Raw genomic sequence first — 16,885 nt, 5'->3', positions numbered from 1 at the left:
ACCGAGCTGTCCCCGCACCGAGCTGCCCTCACACCGAGCTGCCCTCACACCGAGCTGTCCCCGCACCGAGCTGTCCCCGCACCGAGCTGTCCCCGCACCGAGCTGTCCCCGCCCGACCCCTCCCCAGAGACACAGCAGAGCCGGCTGACATCAGGCTACCATTTATTGTAAAAGGCCGCGGTGCCCGCGGTGCCCTGAGCAGGCTGGGCCAGGGCCAGGGCAGGGAGGAGGTATCTAAAAGTGCTATTTACACCGAGCTCCGGCTGGGCGTCCCCGCAGTCCGTCCTGCCAGGGATCCCCTCTGTGTGTCCCGCTGCCCCCATCCCGTTCAGTAAAAGCTCCTTGCAGCTCCCTGGCTGGTGCTCAGGTCCTTCCCTGAGTGTCCCTGGCACTCCCTGGGGCTGTCAGGGCTGGTGGCAGCGCCCCGCGGCACCGCTGTCGGCTGCGCGACCGTGCCCGCAGGGCAGCCCAACACATCGGGGCAGGCGGTGCCCGAGTGCTGCCCGCGCTTGCCCATGGTGAGGATGCCCGCAGCGTGGTTGCCGGAGCCGTGGAGCAGGCGGTAGAGCCGGCTCTGGAAAGCCAGGGGGACGCTCTTCCTCTTGCCCAGCGTGAGGATGCCGGCGGCGTGGTTGCCCATGCCGTGCAGGAGGTCGTAGACACGGCAGGAGCAGGTTTTCTGCCGGCAGCAGTGGGGCAGGTTCTGCCGGGCAGCGGCCAGGGAGCAGAGCAGGAGCAGCAGCAGGAGGCAGGCAGCTCGCTGGGGCTGCCAGAGAACGGGCAGCGTTAGGGCAGGGCAGTGACAAGGCAGAGATGGCGACTGCCCAGCCGAGGACCGTCCCCTCTCTGTGGTGTTCAACTCCCCCCTGCCCTCCTGACTCAGCCCCACACCTGCGGTGCACCTGGAGCCTCACCCTTCACTGCCCTGCACCTCACCCGTGTCCCAGCCAGATGTGGGTGTGCTCACCTGCTCACCTTTCACTGCCCTGCACCTCACCTGTGTCCCAGCCAGATGTGGGTGTGCTCACCACACCCCTGCCCTGCACCTCACCCGTGTCCCAGCCAGATGTGGGTGTGCTCACCACACCCCTGCCCTGCACCTCACCTGTGTCCCAGCCAGATGTGGGTGTGCTCACCTTTCACTGCCCTGCACCTCACCTGTGTCCCAGCCAGATGTGGGTGTCCTCACCCTTGACTGCCCTGCTCCAGCACACAAACTCCCTCCTCTCGCTGCCCAGTGCTACAGGACAAGCACTGAAAGCACCCATGCTGCAAGAATTGCATGCCCAGCTCCCCTCCCAAGTATTTCCCTCATCAGTCAGGGATTCCCAGGGATTTGCTGCACTCTTGGAGCTTCCCAAGAAACCAGCCAGGCCCTCCCACACCCCCAGCCCAGCATTCTAACCTCCCACCCATCACTGATCTCTCATCCCCAGGGGCTGCAGCACCCCAGCCCCACCTTGGTGTTGGGCACCTCCATCCTTGCTGGGGTCTTCATGTGGCCGAGCAGCTCTGGGGCATGTCCCATCGGGCAGCCAGCAGCACAGCACCCTACACTGCCACTGCCACTTTATAGGGCCCGGCACAATGGGGCTGCCAAAAATACCTGGGCCAGCGGGAGCAGCGCTGTCTGGGAGACGTGGTAGCCCGGAGACCATCCAGGCCTTTCCCCTCATTTGCAGCTCCCCATTGTGAGGGTGCTCACTGCAAGGGGCGCTTGGCACTAATGAGGCCATAATTGCCCACGGGCCGCGCTGCTGGGCTGGCACAAAGGGGCTGAAGGTCAGAGCTGGCCGCTGCTCAGAGCCCCATTAGGCTAATTAACCCCCTGAACAAAGGGTTAGGCTAATTAACCCCCTGAACAAAGGGGTGCCAGCAGCTACACAGCTCCCTGACTGACGTGAGGAGCTGTCACCCTGTGCTCGGCTGGTGCCAGGGAGGGATAGTGCCACCAGGGTCCGGTACCAGGGAGGGATAGTGCCAATAGGGTCCTGTACCCAATGCCAGGCAGGGATAGTGCCACCAGGTTCCTGTACCCAGTGCCACCAGGGTCCTGTACAAGGGAGGGATAGTGCCACTAGGGTCCTGTACCAGGTGCCAGGGAAGGATAGTGCCACCAGGGTCCTGTACCCGATGACAGGCAGGGATAGTGCCACCCTCCATCCCTTTTGTGCTGTGCTGCATCCCATCGTGGTGCTGTGCCTGGAACAGAGGGAGCCACAGGGCACCAGGGAGGCTCTTGCACTCTTTTTGACACTCCACAGCCCCAGCCTGACCCCAGAGCACCTCCAGCCTTTGCTTGTGCTGAGCTCCCATGCCCTGGGGATGAACCCAAACATTTCCCTGATGCCAGAAGCCACATCTGCTGTTCAGGGACACCCTGGCCCTACATCTGCTGCACCAGAGAGCCTCCCAGTCCTTCTGCATACTGGGGACCCCAGGAATGCTGTGGAGGTGACAGGAGCAGCCAGGATCCTTCTGCCAGCCAAGTTTTCCCCAGGGCTGGTGGAGGCCAAACCTGCAGCCCTGGGGAGGGCGGGCAGGAGCCCAGAGCTGGGGCTGCTTTTCCAAGTGGCACAGCAGGCTGTGGGTACATGCACACGGGTACTGGGGTACCAGCATCCCCCCTGGCCCCTCAGCAGAGATCTGGCTCCAGAAGCAGATGGAGGGGACGGATGAGTCCTCGGGGAGCTTTGGCAGGGCAAGAGGGAGCAGAGACATCTCTCCTCAAGCTCTCCACTGAATTCTGGAGCAAGCCCCTCAGCAGGGCAGAGCACCCGGCCTCACAGACACTGCCCAGGCAGGCTGGGGCTCCCTGCCCCCGGCCCCTGCGGCCAGGGCTGCTCAGTCCGGGCCCCGAGCCCCAGACCGGGGTCAGCAGGACGCTGTGTCGCCACCTCCGTCTGTCTCAGGGATCGGCTCCAGCGGGGCTTGCAGCCGGGAGGGCTCGGGCGAGGCTGATCCGTTCCTGCCGATGCCGCAGGACTGCCCCGCGTTGTGGATCTGCCACAGGTTGTCCAGAGCCTCCGCCTTGGCGTGCTTGAGGAGATCAGCCTGGCCCTGGGGCAGGAGATAGCGGGGCTGTGTTGGGGTGGAGGCAGGAGGGTGACAGGGAAGGGAAGGGAAGGGAAGGGAAGGGAAGGGAAGGGAAGGGAAGGGAAGGGAAGGGAAGGGAAGGGAAGGGAAGGGAAGGGAAGGGAAGGGAAGGGAAGGGAAGGGAAGGGAAGGGAAGGGAAGGGAAGGGAAGGGAAGGGAAGGGAAGGGAAGGGAAGGGAAGGGCTGAACAGGGCTGTCCGCGCAGCCCTCGCCCCTCACCTTGAGGACAGTGATGTTCCAGGCGAAGCTCTCCAGCGCCTTCTGCAGCTTGCGGCCCCGCAGCCCTTCCTTGGTCTCGATGCGGTGCAGCTCCTTGTGGAAATCCATCCCTGATTGACGGCAGAGGTGCTCAGAGCGTGCAGGGACATTGGCACGGGGACAACCACCACCCACAGCCAACAGGGACCAAGCCAGAGGGACGCCCTTTGCCCATTGCAGGCTGGGTGGGCTCCCCACTGCCCCAGCAGCCTCAGGAATCCTCCATGCCTCAAATGATGGGACCCCCCAACATCCCAGCACCACGGTCAGCTGCACCCTGGGGCCCTTCTGGACCCAGACACCACGGGGTCTGGAAGGGCAGTGAAGACCCTGGGCAGAGGCACAACCCCTGCCCTCCATGGCTCATCTGGGGGGGATTCAGAGCCCCCCATGGCTGCGCCCCACCCCCTGGGTGGGTGCTATATTTACCCCTGGTGACGCAGCAGCGGCTCGGGGCCCACGCCAGGGCTCCCACGCAGCTCCCTCGCCCCGGTGCTGCCAATCAGCCCGCCCACAGCCCTGCAGCTCCCCGGGGCCCAGCTCCTGCCAGCCGGGTATCAGCACCACAGCAGCTCGTCCCCAGCACGGCCAGGGTGAAAGCAGGCACCACCAGGGCACGGGGCTGGGGGCTGCAGCTGCCAAATCGCTGCCTGCCACCACCCCGAGGGGCTGCACAGCCCAGAGTGCCTCTGCTCCTGCAATGCAGGAGGGCACAGCACCAATCTGTGCCCTGCAGCTTGTGCCCCACTGCTCCTCTCCCCCAGGGCTGGCAGCAGTGGCAGAGCTGAGCCAAGAGTTTGGGGAGATTTCCGTCTGCAGCGTGGGCAGGGAACAAACACGGCTGCTGGCAGCAGGGCTGGCATGGCAGGGACAGCAGAGCAGGGCTCTCTTCTTCCTCCCAAGCCTCTCCAGCTCCTGACACTCTCCCAGCCCCACAGGGAGCCCACAGAAGCTCCTGGAGCTGGGGGCACTGTTCCTGTGGGGTCCCAGCCAACAGTGGGGCCAGAGGTCCCAGGCAGCTGCCAAAGTGGGGGCACCTGCAGGGAGGACCAGGGCAGGCAGCAGCAGCACCTGCCTGTGTGGGTTCTGCCATGTGTTTGGGAAGTCTTAACACTCAGTTGCCATTTCTGCTGTCAGCCCCAGCCTGTTATTTCTGGCACTAATTATGTTCTGGCGTTTGACAGCTAATGACTCTTCCCCGCTTCCTCATCAGCCTCCCCCACTCTGCTTGCTCCCTACCACACAGCTCTGCAGCCCACCCACCCACAGCCTGCCCCAGTGCAGGAAGCCCTGAGCCCTCCAGGACGTGCCAGAGCCGTGGTGGAGCTGGGGCTGCTCTCCAGGACCCACCTGCCTGCTGTGCCTGGATGAGCTTCCCGTACACGGCGTCAGCAGACTCGATCAGGGTCCTGCTGGTCTGGATCATCTAGGGAGAGGGGCAACGTGAGCAGCTGGGCAGCCCTGGCCCTGTGTCCCCTGGCCAAGAGGAAGGGGACACAGGGCAAGCAGGGGCTGCCCCTGAACCAGCACAGTGCCCGGGGTCTGGCCCTTCCCTCCTCACCCCACACGGGTATGGTGTGACCAGCACGTGGCCAATGGCCAGGTTCCCTTCAACACAAAAGAAGGAAGCAGCTCTGGCTGTGGCTATTAATGGGATTTCTCCCACCTGGTGGGATCAGGGCAAGGCACAGGCAGTGCAGGCACAGGGTAGGGGCTGCAGTGTCCCAGGGTCAGACTGATCAGGGCAAGCCTGTGCCTTGGCAAGATTCCTCTCCGGGCAGCCCCCATGCAGCCCCCTGCCCCAGAATGGGTACAGGGAGTTCAGGGTTCCCCATCCTTGGACCTTCTGACCCATCCCACAAAACCTGCCTGGGTTCATCCCATAAAACCTACTCAGGTTCATCCCATAAAACCTGCACCAGCCATGGGTGCTGGTGCCAGTGCCAGTGATGCCAGGGAGCCTCCCAAGGAGCCAGGCCCTGGCAGGGTGGCACTTACCGTCTCGTAGGCAGTGAGGACCTTGCGCAGCAGGTCGGGGATGGGCCCCTGGGCCTCCATGGGTGGGTACTGCTCTGCCAGGTTCAGGGTGACGCTGGGCGCGCTGTCACTGTGCAGCAGCCACGTGGACACCGTCAGGATGCACTGCTTCATGTTGGCAGCGGGTGTCAGCCCACACAGCTCCTTGAAGGACACCAACGCATTCTGCAGAGACCAGTGGCCAGTGTCAGGAGTTCAGATGGGAGGACCCCCAGGAACTCCCCCATTTCCCACAGCTCTCTGCTCCAGGTAAGGCTCCTCACTCACGTCCCCCAGGAAAAGGGGGACAGCCCCATCCTCCCCTGAAGAAACCAGGTCCCCTGTTGCCTCTGCAGGGTCCTACCTGCACATTCTCCCGCAGGTCCGTGGCCTCCCGCAGCGGCTGGGTGGCCGTCCTGAAGACTTCATCGATGGCTTTGATGCCAGTGGCCTTGGTGGACGTGTACTCCCTCACCCGGCGGCCCCGGCGCCCCGCCAGCCCCCGGCGGTGCCCCTTGCCCCCGCCACGGCGGTCGGTGATGGCCACGTGCACAAAGAGGGTGGCGTGGGGCAGGGGCTCCCCGGCCAGCGACTGGAGGGGGACGTGGCGGTAGCCAGGCTGCAGGCACTCGAAGGGGATGGTGTACTGGGCAATGAACTCGTCCCCGATGTAGTCATCGTCCAGCACGACGAAGCGCAGCACGGCCAGCTCCGGCAGGTTGATCTGGAACTCCAGGCTCTCATCGAAGATGGGGTTGTCCCCGCTCTGCAGGGCGGTCTTGGTGCGGTGCTCGGCGCAGTCAGCCGGGATGCCGTGGATTTCAGCACACACGTAGGGCTCCACCACCTCCCCCTTGGCCCCCGAGCCCTTGGGCTTGGGGAGATTCTGCCCGCTGATGACCTTGAGGTGTAGGAGCTGGGCAGGCACGCCGGGCAGGGAGTCCTTGGCGTTGGCACTGAAGTAGGAGACCTCCTCCCGCATGATGGCCGGGCGGAGGACGTAGCCACAGGCGCCGTTCTGCCGGAACCAGCCCGCATTCAGGTCCATCATGAGCCCTGGGGTCTGGTAGTTCATGGCCACCATCTGGCAGCCACACTTCCAGAAGTCCTGGGGGTTCATGTTGCTGGCGTCGATGCGCATGGGGCTGGGGTAGACGCGGGACAGGAAGCGCTTGTTGTAGCTGACCAGCTCGGCCGGACACTCGTTGGCGAAGCGTCCCGCCTCCACCTCGCTGAAGGAGCACATTTCCCAGTAGCGCTGCCCACGCCTGGAGCTCTCAAAGTCCTGGAAGGGCACAGCCTGGCAGAGGCTCACCAGCTCCGAGAGCTCACGGCTGAGGCGCACCCGCCTCAGGCCGCCTCCCTCCGGTGCCTCCCGGTCCTCCTGGCCCAATCTCCGCGCCAGCTCCCAGCCTTCCTCCTCGTCCGACACCTCCCCCTCGCTGTCCTCGCAGGTGGGCGGCAGCTTCTTGCCCTTGATGAGGATGCGGCCCTTGAGCTCCTCCGGGGAGGGCAGGTACGAGGCCACGGGGTTGGGGGGCTCCAGGTACAGCTTCTCGCCGAGGATCTTGCGCAGGCACTGGGCGGCGAGCCGCTGCTGGGGGGCCGAGCAGCGCACCACCAGGCACAGGATGAGGGGGTAGGCGGAGGCAGTGAAGGCGTGCTGGTCGATCAGCCCCACCACGGCACGGAAGGGCACGCAGGAGGCAGCCGAGGGGCTGGTGTAGACCACGGGCTCACCCTCGGGGCCATCCCACAGCACCAGCTCAATGCTGCGGCAGCCCAAGCCCAGGGCACTGATGTAGCCACTGATGTCTGAGCGGCCCCAGAAGTTGTCCTCCAGCAGGCAGGCGCTGTGGGCAGAGCTAATGTAGTAGTGGGAGAGGGGCTGAGCCATGTCCTGGCAGACCTTGCGGTGCTGGGGGTCGAAGATGGAGCAGTCAGCAGAGAGCAGGTAACGCGTGAAGCCATCGATGGCCAGGTAGCCCTTCTCCCGGCCCTCCTTGGAGGGCTCGTACTTGCTGACGATCTCCAAGCACTTCTCCTCTGTCACCCCCTCCATGCCCTGCTCCACCTCCAGGAACATCAGCAGGTCCTTCACACCCAGGTATTCCTTGTTGCTGGAGAACTGGACCAGCAGGAAAAAGATCTCAGGGCGGGTGCAGAGCTCGCAGTACGCCTCCACAAAGAGGTCACAGGCCACCTCCGTGCCAGGACGCTCGCTGGCCTTCTGCAGCTCCTTGAACTTCAGCTCGATGGTGGACGTCTTCATGCCAGGGTTGAGTGCTTTGATCAGCTGCACGGCCCGGGACACGGGGATGCGGCCAGACTTCTCCAGGTCAGCCAGGTCAAAGACAGAGGAGATCCAGGACGTCCGGAGGCTGGGGTGGCCAGTCCCAGGTGCCTCAGGGCTGTGCTTCCCATAGGACACCAGATAGCGCAGCCCCATCACCCAGGCACTCACCACATCTGCCGAGCTGGCCACCAGGTCCAGGGACTCGTAGTTGTCCCCGTAGATGATGGAGAAGGCGCACTCGTCGGGGAACTGGTCAGAGAGCCCATTGCTGCGCAGGACTGGCGTCTTCTTGCCCACCCTCACCTCTTTGACCGATTTGATCTCAATCTTGGCCTTCTCTGAGTCCTTCTTGGAGGGCTCCCAGCGCACGGAGCGCATGTCGGCGTCCAGCACGAAGAAGCGGCTGTACATGCGGGAGTTGGAGCGCACCTTCTTCAGCTCGCAGCCCTCCAGCATCAGGGAGATGCAGGCAGCTGTGCTGTTGATCTTGCGGTCATTGGGCATGGAGCTGAAGGACACTGTCTTCTTCTTGTGTGGGGGCCGCTGCCGAGAGCCATCCTGCCAGGGTGGGAAAGGGGCAGAGCCATCAGTCAGGGACAGCCAGGCAGCAGCACACGCCCCAGCAGCTCCTGGCACCCTCCTGCCCCATGGTGCCCCCACCCCAGCACTGCCCCAGCACCACGCTGAGCCCAGTCCACTCCAGTCCGCCCCTCTTCTGGGGGCTGGGAGCCAGCTCCAGCCCTGGCTTCCCTCACAGCTCATTGCCTGGCTTATTTTAACTCTGCTTTCCTTCCTTCCTTCCTGCTCCTGGCCCTGAGCTGGATCCTTCCCCGCTGCTTGCTCACCCTCACAGGCACAGCCAACCAGCACAGCCTCTGTCTCCTTGGCCTGGGGAGCAGAGGAAAACAGACAACCCAGCGTGTGATGCACCAGCAGAGCTGCTCCTAGGGAGCCCAAGGGAGACCCCCCACTCTTCTGTGAGGAGCGGGGCAGGACAGCCCCTGCCAGTGCCACGTGCTGGGGACAACCACGGCCGTGTCCCACAGAGCACAGGGTCACCATGGCATGGGCTGTTTGCTGCCAGCACCTCGTGCCCACACTCTGCCCTGCCTCACCACAGGGAGGGGGGACCCAGCTGCCACGGGGCTGGCAGGGGATAAGGGGGAACAGCAGGGCCAGGAGTGTATTATGGGATGGATTTCATTAAGTAGCACAGTAGGAGGAGATTTAATCCACTTCTTCAAGATTATGGTGAGTCACCTCTAATCTGGTGGTGTCTCTGTCACAGGCAGGTCCTGCTCAGCTGCCCAGGTTGGAGGTGAGGGGTTGCTCCCCTCCAGTGCTCTGAGAGCTTCCACAGCTCCCACACAGGGCAAGCACATCCCATGCCTGGTCCTGTAGGCTTGGGATCTGCCCCACGGGGTCAGGCAGTCACAGCCAAGGGCATGTGGATAAGTCACACAAATGGATGTACAGTTTCCCCAGGGAATGGGGAATCCTCCAAGGACACCCGGGACACAAAGGCCCAGGGAAGGAGGAACCAGCACCAGCCCTCAGCCCCTTGTTAGAGCCAGGCACATCCTCCTATCCTGGAGCTCGGATGTGGTGGCTGTTCGCATCCTCTCGCCGCCAGATTGCTCCAGGGAGCTGGCCGAGCTCCAGGACTCTGCCTCGGTGCCAGCCATCCCGGGTCGGCAGGCGCTCAGCGGCAGGTCCCGCCATCGGCCAGCCCTGCGGGGAAGGACTGGACGCCGGATGCTTCCTGCACGCTGCAATCTGAGCGCCCCGCCGAGAGGCAGCCGCAGCCCCTCCGATGGGCACCGAGGGCCGCCCCTCGCGGACCCCCGCCCCTCGAGGACCCCCGCCCCTCGCGGACCCGCTCCCCGCCCGGCGCACCCACCCCGCGCCGCTCCGCACCGGGCCCCACAGCTGAAAACAGGAAATCCATCCGGAAAGGAAACACGGGCGGGGGGCCTGCCTGCACCCAGCGGCACGGACCTGCTCCAGCTGTGCCCGCTGCAGGCAGCCACACACACCCCAGCCGTCCCCCGAGCGCCCTGGCTCGGGGTGAAAGCCCAAACGCCCCCCTGCAGACCCCCGCCCTGCCAGGCTCAGGTAGGGCATGTGGTGCCCGCTGCAGCACTTTGGGGTGCAGATGTGCGGCAAGACCCGAGAGCGCCCTGCAGGTTCTGCTTCTCCCCCTGCACGGGCAAGCAGCGAGCAGGGGATGCGAGGAGTTTCCCGTCTGCAGCTGCCCTACGCTCCTCAGTGCAGCCTGCGGGATGGCAGGGAACAGTCTCTGCTCCCTGGCAGCCGCTTCCAGGCTGTTCCAGGGGATCTTCAAGCCGGGGCACAGCCCACAAGTGCTGGCGAGGCGCTGCAGGAGCAGCGCAGGCAGGTGATGGGTGAGGCAGCAGTGGAGCAGGAAGAACACAGCACCCATGGCCATGACAGCATGGAACACCCCCAGACAGAGGGCAGAGCTCCAGGCAGAGCAGGGATCCTGCTCGCGGTGCCACCGAGCTGGCAGGGAGTAGGCAGGGCTCAAAGTACAGACGACGGCAGCGATGCCAACCACGATGCCAGTGGTGAGCGTGGGCTCGCACGGAGGGCACGTTCCAGCCCAGCTGCCTGTCCTGCCCAGCTCTGCAGCATGTGTTAAGCACCTCTTCAGCCAATTATCTCCTGCATTAGTGCCCTGGTGAGTGCTGATGCCCTAATCTCAGCCTCCACGTGACAGCCACGCTTACCGGCCACACATCCCCATCTCAAAGCACGGGATGGAGAGGAGCCCATCAGTTGTCCCTCCCTCCCCTTTATCCCCCGGTCCGGCCTTGGTGTGATTCATCTGCAGCTGAATTCCCCAGGTCCCGGGTGTCCCCGCCACCCCTGTCCCAGTGTGGGCAGCGTGGGCAGGGGTGCAGGCAGGCAGCAGCCCCGGAGCTGAGGCAGTGGGAGACCAGGCACAGCCAGGGCTTTTCTACCGTCGTTTGTTCCCTGCCAAGAAGAGAGCGACTGACACATCCACCCCCCGCGGCACCAGCTGCCACTCCCGGCGAGGGGCCATGGAGTCAGATCCCGGCAGAGGCACCACAGAGCTCCCGGGGCTGGCACACGATGGGAAGGGGGCTCAGGGGACAGAACAGCACAATGCTGGGGAAGGGACACATCCTGCAGATTCAATGCCCTCTCCAGCATCCTCCCCGCCCGCAGGACCACCAGCCCCCTCTGCTTTCAGGATGAGAAGAAAGAAGGGAGCAGGTCCTCTAGCCAGGGCACAGGGACACTGCAGGGGCCAGCTCTGAGCCCCGCTGCCCCAGGCCCTCCTGTGAGTCGCACTTTCAGATTCACTCCTCCAGCCTTTTCTGGAAATCCCAAAAAACAACAGAGCCGGCAGCTCTTTCCACATGTGCCTCGCTGCCTCTCAGGCCCCGGATGGACTCGGAGGTGCACAAGGAATCAGCACAAGCTGGGGACACTGCTCGGGTCAGACCTCCCCCCGGGCCAGCCCTGACCCTGGGCCACCCGACCTTCACGTGAGGCCGCATCCCGGGTGACGCAGGTGGTGACAGCGATGTGCCCGGCCCGGCAGCAAGCGAGAGGTTCAGCACCCCCAGCCCGCCGTGCCCACGCATGGTCCCTGGGCAGGGAAGGATGCTGCTCCGTCCCGGGAGGGGCAGGAGACGCTGGCAATGTCCCCGAGGAAGGCGGGCACAGACGGAGCATTGGCAGCAGCCTCCGGCTGCACGGGAGCACCGGCAGAGCTCCGTGCCCGCCCCGCGTGGGCACAGCCCGGCCGCCCCCGCAACAGTTTGCAGCGAGAGCCCGGGCAGAACTCGGGGTCTGACACTGCTGCCCAGAAAATTGGATCCCAGGGACGGAACAGTGGGGCTGGGGCACCACGGAAACAGCCCCCTCACGGGGTATTAATAGCACCGGAGCAATCCCAGCTTAAAATAGGCTGCCGGGAGCAGGGAGGCGAGTCCCGGGCGGACGTGACCTATTGTGTCAGCGAGTACCGCTGGCATCAGCACAATCAGGGGCGTTCATTTAGGAAAGCACACGTGTGATCCGCTGCCCACCCAGGTGGGAGACCCCCGAGACCCTCCCTGGAGCCCGGCGCCAGCACGGCCCGGCAGCACCAGCACCGGGTGTTGGGAGCAGACTGCAAGCCGGTCAGGCCAGGCCCGAGGCTCAGCGTTTGTCAGGAGAGCCCGGGAGAGCAGAAGCTGCTCGAGGGGCTGGAGCGGGCATCTCCTCACGGGAACCCAGGGGTGTCCTGAGCGGGAGCGGGTGATGCTGCAGCGTGGCCGTGGCACTTGACAGCGCGACCCACGGACACTCCACAGAGCCGGGCCGGGCCAGACCGTGCCCTTGGGGACCCTGGGTCCGGGCAGGGCGCGGGGACGCTGTGTCAGTCCCGGTGTGACCAGCACCGCGGGCAGGTGGCGACCCTCGGCCGCCCGGGGATGCGGCTGCTCTGCAGCTCCTCGGAGCCGCTGCACGGGCACCGGGGGAGCGAGGAGCGGCGGGCAGAGCGGGTGCGGGGGGACGCGGGGCTCGGCGCGGGGCACGGCTCGGCACCCCCGCGCTGCGCAGGTGCCGGGCCCGGGGCGCGGGGGGGGCCGGCCCGGTGCGGTGCCGGTGCGGGGCTCTCACCTTCATGATGCTGGCCCGGGGCGCGGCGGGCGCGGGGCTCCGCTCCGCCGAGTCCTCGCGGCTGCTGCTGCCCGAGCCCGAGCCGGGGCTGCCGCCGCCGCCGCCGCCGCCGCCGCCGCGGGGCCCGTTGGGCAGCGGCGCGGCGGGGCGGGGCGAGCCCGGCGGCGGAGCGCCCCGGGGCCCCTCCGCCATCCCCCGCGGCCTCAGGGCAGCGGCCGCCGCGGGGCCCCGGGGCGCCCGGAGCCTGCGCCCGCCGCCGCCGCCGCTGCGGGCTCAGTGGCGGAGCGGGCGGGAGGCGGCGCGGCCGGGAGGAGGGGACGGGCCGGGCCGGGGGCGGGGACGCGGCGGGGATGGGGACGAGGACGGGGACGGGGACGGTGCGGCCCCCTCGCCCCGGGATGCGGCGGCGGGGCGCGCTGACGGGCACCGAGCACCGGCATCTTCCACCGCCGGGGCATCCCCGGCCTCCGCCCAGCACCGCAGCGCCCGGGCCCGGCAGCCGCCCCATCCCGGTGGGACCCCGGCCGACCCTGCAGCCGGGCACGCAAACCCAGCCTGGCACCCTTCAGCCGGGCACCCGCACCCTCCAGCCCTGGTAGCGGCAGCACAAATGAGCCTGCACCCCAAACAAGCTGCTCCCTGCAGCCGGGCACTCAAATCGACCTTGCAGCCTGGCATCCAGAGCCAGCCGGGCACTCAGCAGCCTGGCCCTGCCCAGCGGGTCCCACCCCAGGAACCTCCCCTCCCACCGGGGTGGTACCCAGGCATGGCAGGGCAAGCAGAGCTGCCCAGCGCAGCCCCGGCCCCGCACGGCTCTGCCTCGCAGGGAGCTCGAGGCTTTTGTTGTGGCGTGCTCCCAGCCCAAGGCAAAGCCTCTCCCCGACCTGGAGCAGAAATTTTGCTCCAGGTTTTTCCAGCAGGCCTCAGCCAGGTTCATCCCTGGTGGGGGATGCTTTGCTTTGTGTGAGCCTTGCTCGAGACATCATCTCCTGCCCACCAGCAGCTGCTGCGGCACAGCAGGTGCCCCACACGCCCTCACCAGCCCTGGAAATAACCCTTAATGAGCAGGAGGGGAAATGACCAATCCCTCCCGATGGTACACATGTGCCTCAAAGGCACAAAGAGCCTGGTGCCCCCAGAGGGCTCAGCTGGTTAAATATTCATGGCTGCCCCTTCCCCAGGACCCCTGAGAACAGCAGCAACTCCTCAGCCCCCAGAGCAGTCAGATTGCTAGAGCAATCTCTTTAATGAAGATTAAAAATAATAGTCTAAAAAAATCAAGAGTGCAGTCTTTTATTTATTTCAAAAAGATAATCCTCCTTTATTTTGCATTTGGTTTTCAAAACATTAAAAGCAGCCCTCACCGGAGCTTACTTTTCAACCAGTGGACATGCACGGAAGCCCAGCTGGGGCTGCTCTGTGACACCTGCCACCAGCAGCCCTGAGCCCTGCCTGCAGTGTCCCTGCCAGGGGACAAAATGCCCCAGGGCCCCAGTGCTCAGTGATGAGGCACGGCTTTTCTGCTCCTCCTGCTCCTGCAGGCTTCCACAGAGCCCTCTGCCACAGCCATGGGCTGTGGTGCACAGTGGTCCCTTAGGAAAGGCATACACTCCGCTGTGGCTGCAGGTGCTGCCAAGGCACTGAGTGAGGGGGTCCTGCAGCTGCCCCCTGAGGCTCCCAAGCTCCTGCTCCACCTCCACAGCAGCACTGAGTGGTGCCAGCTGCTGCCACGGATCATGGTCAAGCTCACTGTCTCCATTTGCTCCACTCAGCCAAACCCTTGGGGATGAGCACCCTTGTCCCCACGCCCTCCCACCCCAGGGACACGGCCCCTCCTCAGAGGGTGCATGCCAGGGAGGAAGAGCTGTGGGGCCCCAAGGCTGCCCTAGGAGATGACTGCTCCCTGGATGAGCTGCAGCAGCTGCTCCTCACGCAGGACCCTGGGCATGGGCATGGGAGAGCCCAGGGCTTCCCGCAGCCGGGTGAAGCTCCTGGGCCTCACCAGGTGCAGGCGCAGGGGCCCAATGCTGCCCTTGAAGCGGAAGGATTTGTAGATGGGGAAATCCTCCTGGAGACACTGGTCCAGCTGCAAAGAGAGGGCAGCTGCCTGTGCTGGTCCCACTCTGCCACAGCAGCATCCTTCAGCCCCAGAGCAGAGCCCGTGTCCTGCTCACCTTGTAGCGCTGCACCTCTGAAAGGTCCCGCAGGCCCTGCAGCTCCAGGAACACCTCGTAGTGAGGGGCACAGGGCCCTGAAGAGTCACCTGGAGCAGAACGATGAGTAGGTTAAAGCTCCCAGCTTCCTGTGCTGCAGGAACAGGAGGGCTGCAGACCCCCGTGCAGTGCCAGCTACACTTTTAGGAGGACTTGGACAGCTCAGGGGAACTCACCCAGCAGGCTGCTCTCCACACAGACATAGTCAATCAGGCGAGCACCCGGCCACAGGCTCAGGGTGCGGCACAGGCTCTGGCAGAACTGCTCCTCAGGGATGCTCTCACCTCGCACGCTCAGTGTCTGGCTCTCCCTGAGGTGCAGGGACACAGGGTGGGTCACTGGCAGCCTCCTGTCAAACCCTGCGTGTAACCCAGCTCCCTGAGGTGAGGGACAGGCATTGGGGTGTCCTCACCTGCGCACAGGTTCCACCACAGGACACTGCTTGTGGAAGCCGGTCACCTTCAGCACCTCCCCAGTACGGCACCTGCAGGGCAGGGGGGTGTGAGGGGGAGATGGGTGCATGGGGCTGGGGCAGGCAGCCCCCAGGGCTACACAGCAGGGAGGAGGCACCTGTACTCTCCTGGCTGGGCTGTCACAACCAGCCCGTACTCACGGCCCTCCCCGAGCTCATCCAGCAGCACCGTCCGTGGCTCCTTGCTGGCCAGGCAGGGCAGGAACTCGCAGAAAGCCCAATCAGGGCATAGCACAAATCGGGGCACTGGCTCTGCTGGCCACAGGTTCACACCAAGCAGGGCTGGGCAGAGGCAGCATGTGGCAATGTGAGCTCCCCAGACCCCCCCATCCTTGCCTCACCCCTCTGCAAGGGGCAGAATTTTGCTGGTGCCAGGACTGAGGTGTTTTCAGGCTGCAGGAAGGGAATGCAGCACAGAGATGCACCAGCATGTGCTGGGGCAGGGAGATCTGTGCTGCCACGTGGCAGCAGCTCCCTTTGGGCACCCTGGGGACACAGCCAGCGTGGGGGACACTCACCTCCTGCTGCCTGGTAGAAGGGGCAGTAGAAGGGCAGCCCCCGGCAGTCGGCCTGGCGGAGGGAGTCGCAGTAGAGCCGCTCTGTGCCACGCATCGTCCTCACCACCACCACCTCCAGCCGCGGCCACAGCCGCAACGCGATGCCCTCAAAGCCATGGGCACACTGATCACGGATCTCGGCCGCCCGGGCAACAGCAGGGCTCAGCAGTGCCTGCAGCTGCTCCCGCAGCTCCTCGGGCAGCCCGGGCTGCGGGCTCAGCCTGCCCAGCTCCAGCTCCTGGGCCAGCCGGGGCCATTCAGTGCGCAGGGTCAGCAGCGCGTCGTGCAGCTCGGCTGCCAGCCCGGCCTCCAGCACATGCAGGGCACGCTGCCGCAGGGCAAAGAGCAGCTGCAGCCGCAGCGCTGCGGCCCGAGAGGGCAGCACGGCCGCCGCGGCCGGGGTGCAGTACAGGGTGGGCAGCGGCCACCCCGCCGGGGCGCGGGGACAGCCGGGGCTCCAGTGCAGCACGGCCGTGCCCCGGCGGGTCAGAGCCCGTGGAAAAGCGGCGCCGAGAGCATCCAGGTAGAGCACGGAGCCCTGCGGGGGAGGGCGGGTCAGGAGGGCAGACCCTGCGGGATCCGCGCCCACCCCGCCCGCCGCTCCCCGTACCTGCAGCCGGGGGTCGGTGTCCCAGCAGCTGGGGAGCAGAGCCCAGAGAGGCAGCGGGGAAGGCGGAACGCCCGGCGCTTCGTCCCGACAGGGCTGCCCCAGGGGATGCTGCTCCTGGAACTCCTCCCAGCCTGCCGGGAGAGGCACAAACTCAGAAGGGGGACCGCGGGACCGACCCCTTCCCGCGCCGCTTCCCGCGGCCCCGCGCTCACCGCCGGCCGTGCCGGTGCCGGTACCCAGCAGGCGCCGCAGCCGCCGCTCCTGCCTCAGCCGCACGTCGCTGTCCAGAGCCTCCAGCCGCCGCCGGTACCGGTCCCCGGCGCGGCGCAGCGCGGCACGGACTAAGCGGTGCCGTAGCGCGGGGACAGCCATGGCCACAGCCACGGCCACGGCCAGGGCCACCAGCGCCACCAGCATCGCGGAACGCGGACACCGCCCCGGGCAGGGAGCCGGCCCCGGACCCTCTCACCCACGCCGGCTATTCCGCCTCCGGCAGAAATGACGGAGATTTATCGCGCCCGGCGCCGCCCCGCTCTCCGCTCCTGTTTTATTTTCATTTTCACCTTTACACAGCACACTCCGGGCCCCCCGCTCGGCGGGGAATTCAACCGCAACTGAACTCCCAGTACCAGCGCCCTCTACCCCTCCATCAAGAGCAAGCTTTCTTTGGAAAAACAAGAGCTATTGATCCGTTTTACTTTGCTTTTT

At 65.6% G+C, this 16,885-nt stretch overlaps 3 protein-coding genes across 3 annotated transcripts; all 3 read right to left on the bottom strand.

Moving 5' to 3' along the window:
* Positions 1-145: 145 nt before the first annotated feature.
* Positions 146-903, bottom strand: HCRT (hypocretin neuropeptide precursor). Its single transcript, XM_071450702.1, has one exon. The coding sequence runs from the start codon at positions 638-640 to the stop codon at positions 329-331; it is 312 nt and encodes a 103-aa protein (XP_071306803.1). The 5' UTR covers positions 641-903; the 3' UTR covers positions 146-328.
* Positions 904-2,232: 1,329 nt separating this feature from the next.
* LOC139601573 (inactive phospholipase C-like protein 2) lies at positions 2,233-12,532 on the bottom strand. Its single transcript, XM_071450701.1, has 6 exons — positions 12,326-12,532; positions 5,735-8,224; positions 5,353-5,556; positions 4,705-4,780; positions 3,316-3,425; positions 2,233-3,060 (listed from the first exon to the last, which is right to left on the bottom strand). Exons 1-6 carry the CDS (start codon positions 12,515-12,517, stop codon positions 2,875-2,877), a joined length of 3,258 nt encoding a protein of 1,085 aa, XP_071306802.1. The 5' UTR covers positions 12,518-12,532; the 3' UTR covers positions 2,233-2,874.
* A 1,070-nt stretch (positions 12,533-13,602) lies between these two features.
* On the bottom strand, positions 13,603-16,870 carry GHDC (GH3 domain containing). The gene is made up of 8 exons (XM_071451036.1): positions 16,390-16,870; positions 16,178-16,308; positions 15,529-16,105; positions 15,109-15,292; positions 14,951-15,022; positions 14,715-14,848; positions 14,500-14,588; positions 13,603-14,411 (listed from the first exon to the last, which is right to left on the bottom strand). Exons 1-8 carry the CDS (start codon positions 16,592-16,594, stop codon positions 14,211-14,213), a joined length of 1,593 nt encoding a protein of 530 aa, XP_071307137.1. The 5' UTR covers positions 16,595-16,870; the 3' UTR covers positions 13,603-14,210.
* Between the last annotated feature and the right edge of the window lie 15 nt (positions 16,871-16,885).

The sequence above is a fragment of the Agelaius tricolor genome, unplaced genomic scaffold (genome assembly GCF_023055355.1).
Source record: "Agelaius tricolor isolate 1412-34295 unplaced genomic scaffold, bAgeTri1.0.p SCAF_31, whole genome shotgun sequence".
NCBI lineage: Eukaryota > Metazoa > Chordata > Aves > Passeriformes > Icteridae > Agelaius > Agelaius tricolor.
The sequence above is the reverse complement of the archived record's forward strand: the minus strand, read 5'-3'. Positions and strand labels throughout refer to the sequence as shown.

Excerpts from the sequence above, each read along its gene's own strand:
- GHDC (XM_071451036.1), bottom strand. The coding sequence starts at position 16,594 with ATGCTGGTGGCGCTGGTGGCCCTGGCCGTGGCCGTGGCTGTGGCCATG. Across the intron at positions 15,293-15,528 it reads CTTCTACCAGGCAGCAGGAG|CCCTGCTTGGTGTGAACCTG; the intron begins GTGAGTGTCCCC and ends GCCTCTGCCCAG. Across the intron at positions 14,412-14,499 it reads CAGAGGTGCAGCGCTACAAG|CTGGACCAGTGTCTCCAGGA; the intron begins GTGAGCAGGACA and ends CTCTCTTTGCAG.
- LOC139601573 (XM_071450701.1), bottom strand. The coding sequence starts at position 12,517 with ATGGCGGAGGGGCCCCGGGGCGCTCCGCCGCCGGGCTCGCCCCGCCCC. Across the intron at positions 8,225-12,325 it reads CCCGGGCCAGCATCATGAAG|GATGGCTCTCGGCAGCGGCC; the intron begins GTGAGAGCCCCG and ends CCACCCTGGCAG. Across the intron at positions 3,426-4,704 it reads CATCCAGGCACAGCAGGCAG|GGATGGATTTCCACAAGGAG; the intron begins GTGGGTCCTGGA and ends GCCGTCAATCAG.
- HCRT (XM_071450702.1), bottom strand. The coding sequence starts at position 640 with ATGGGCAACCACGCCGCCGGCATCCTCACGCTGGGCAAGAGGAAGAGC.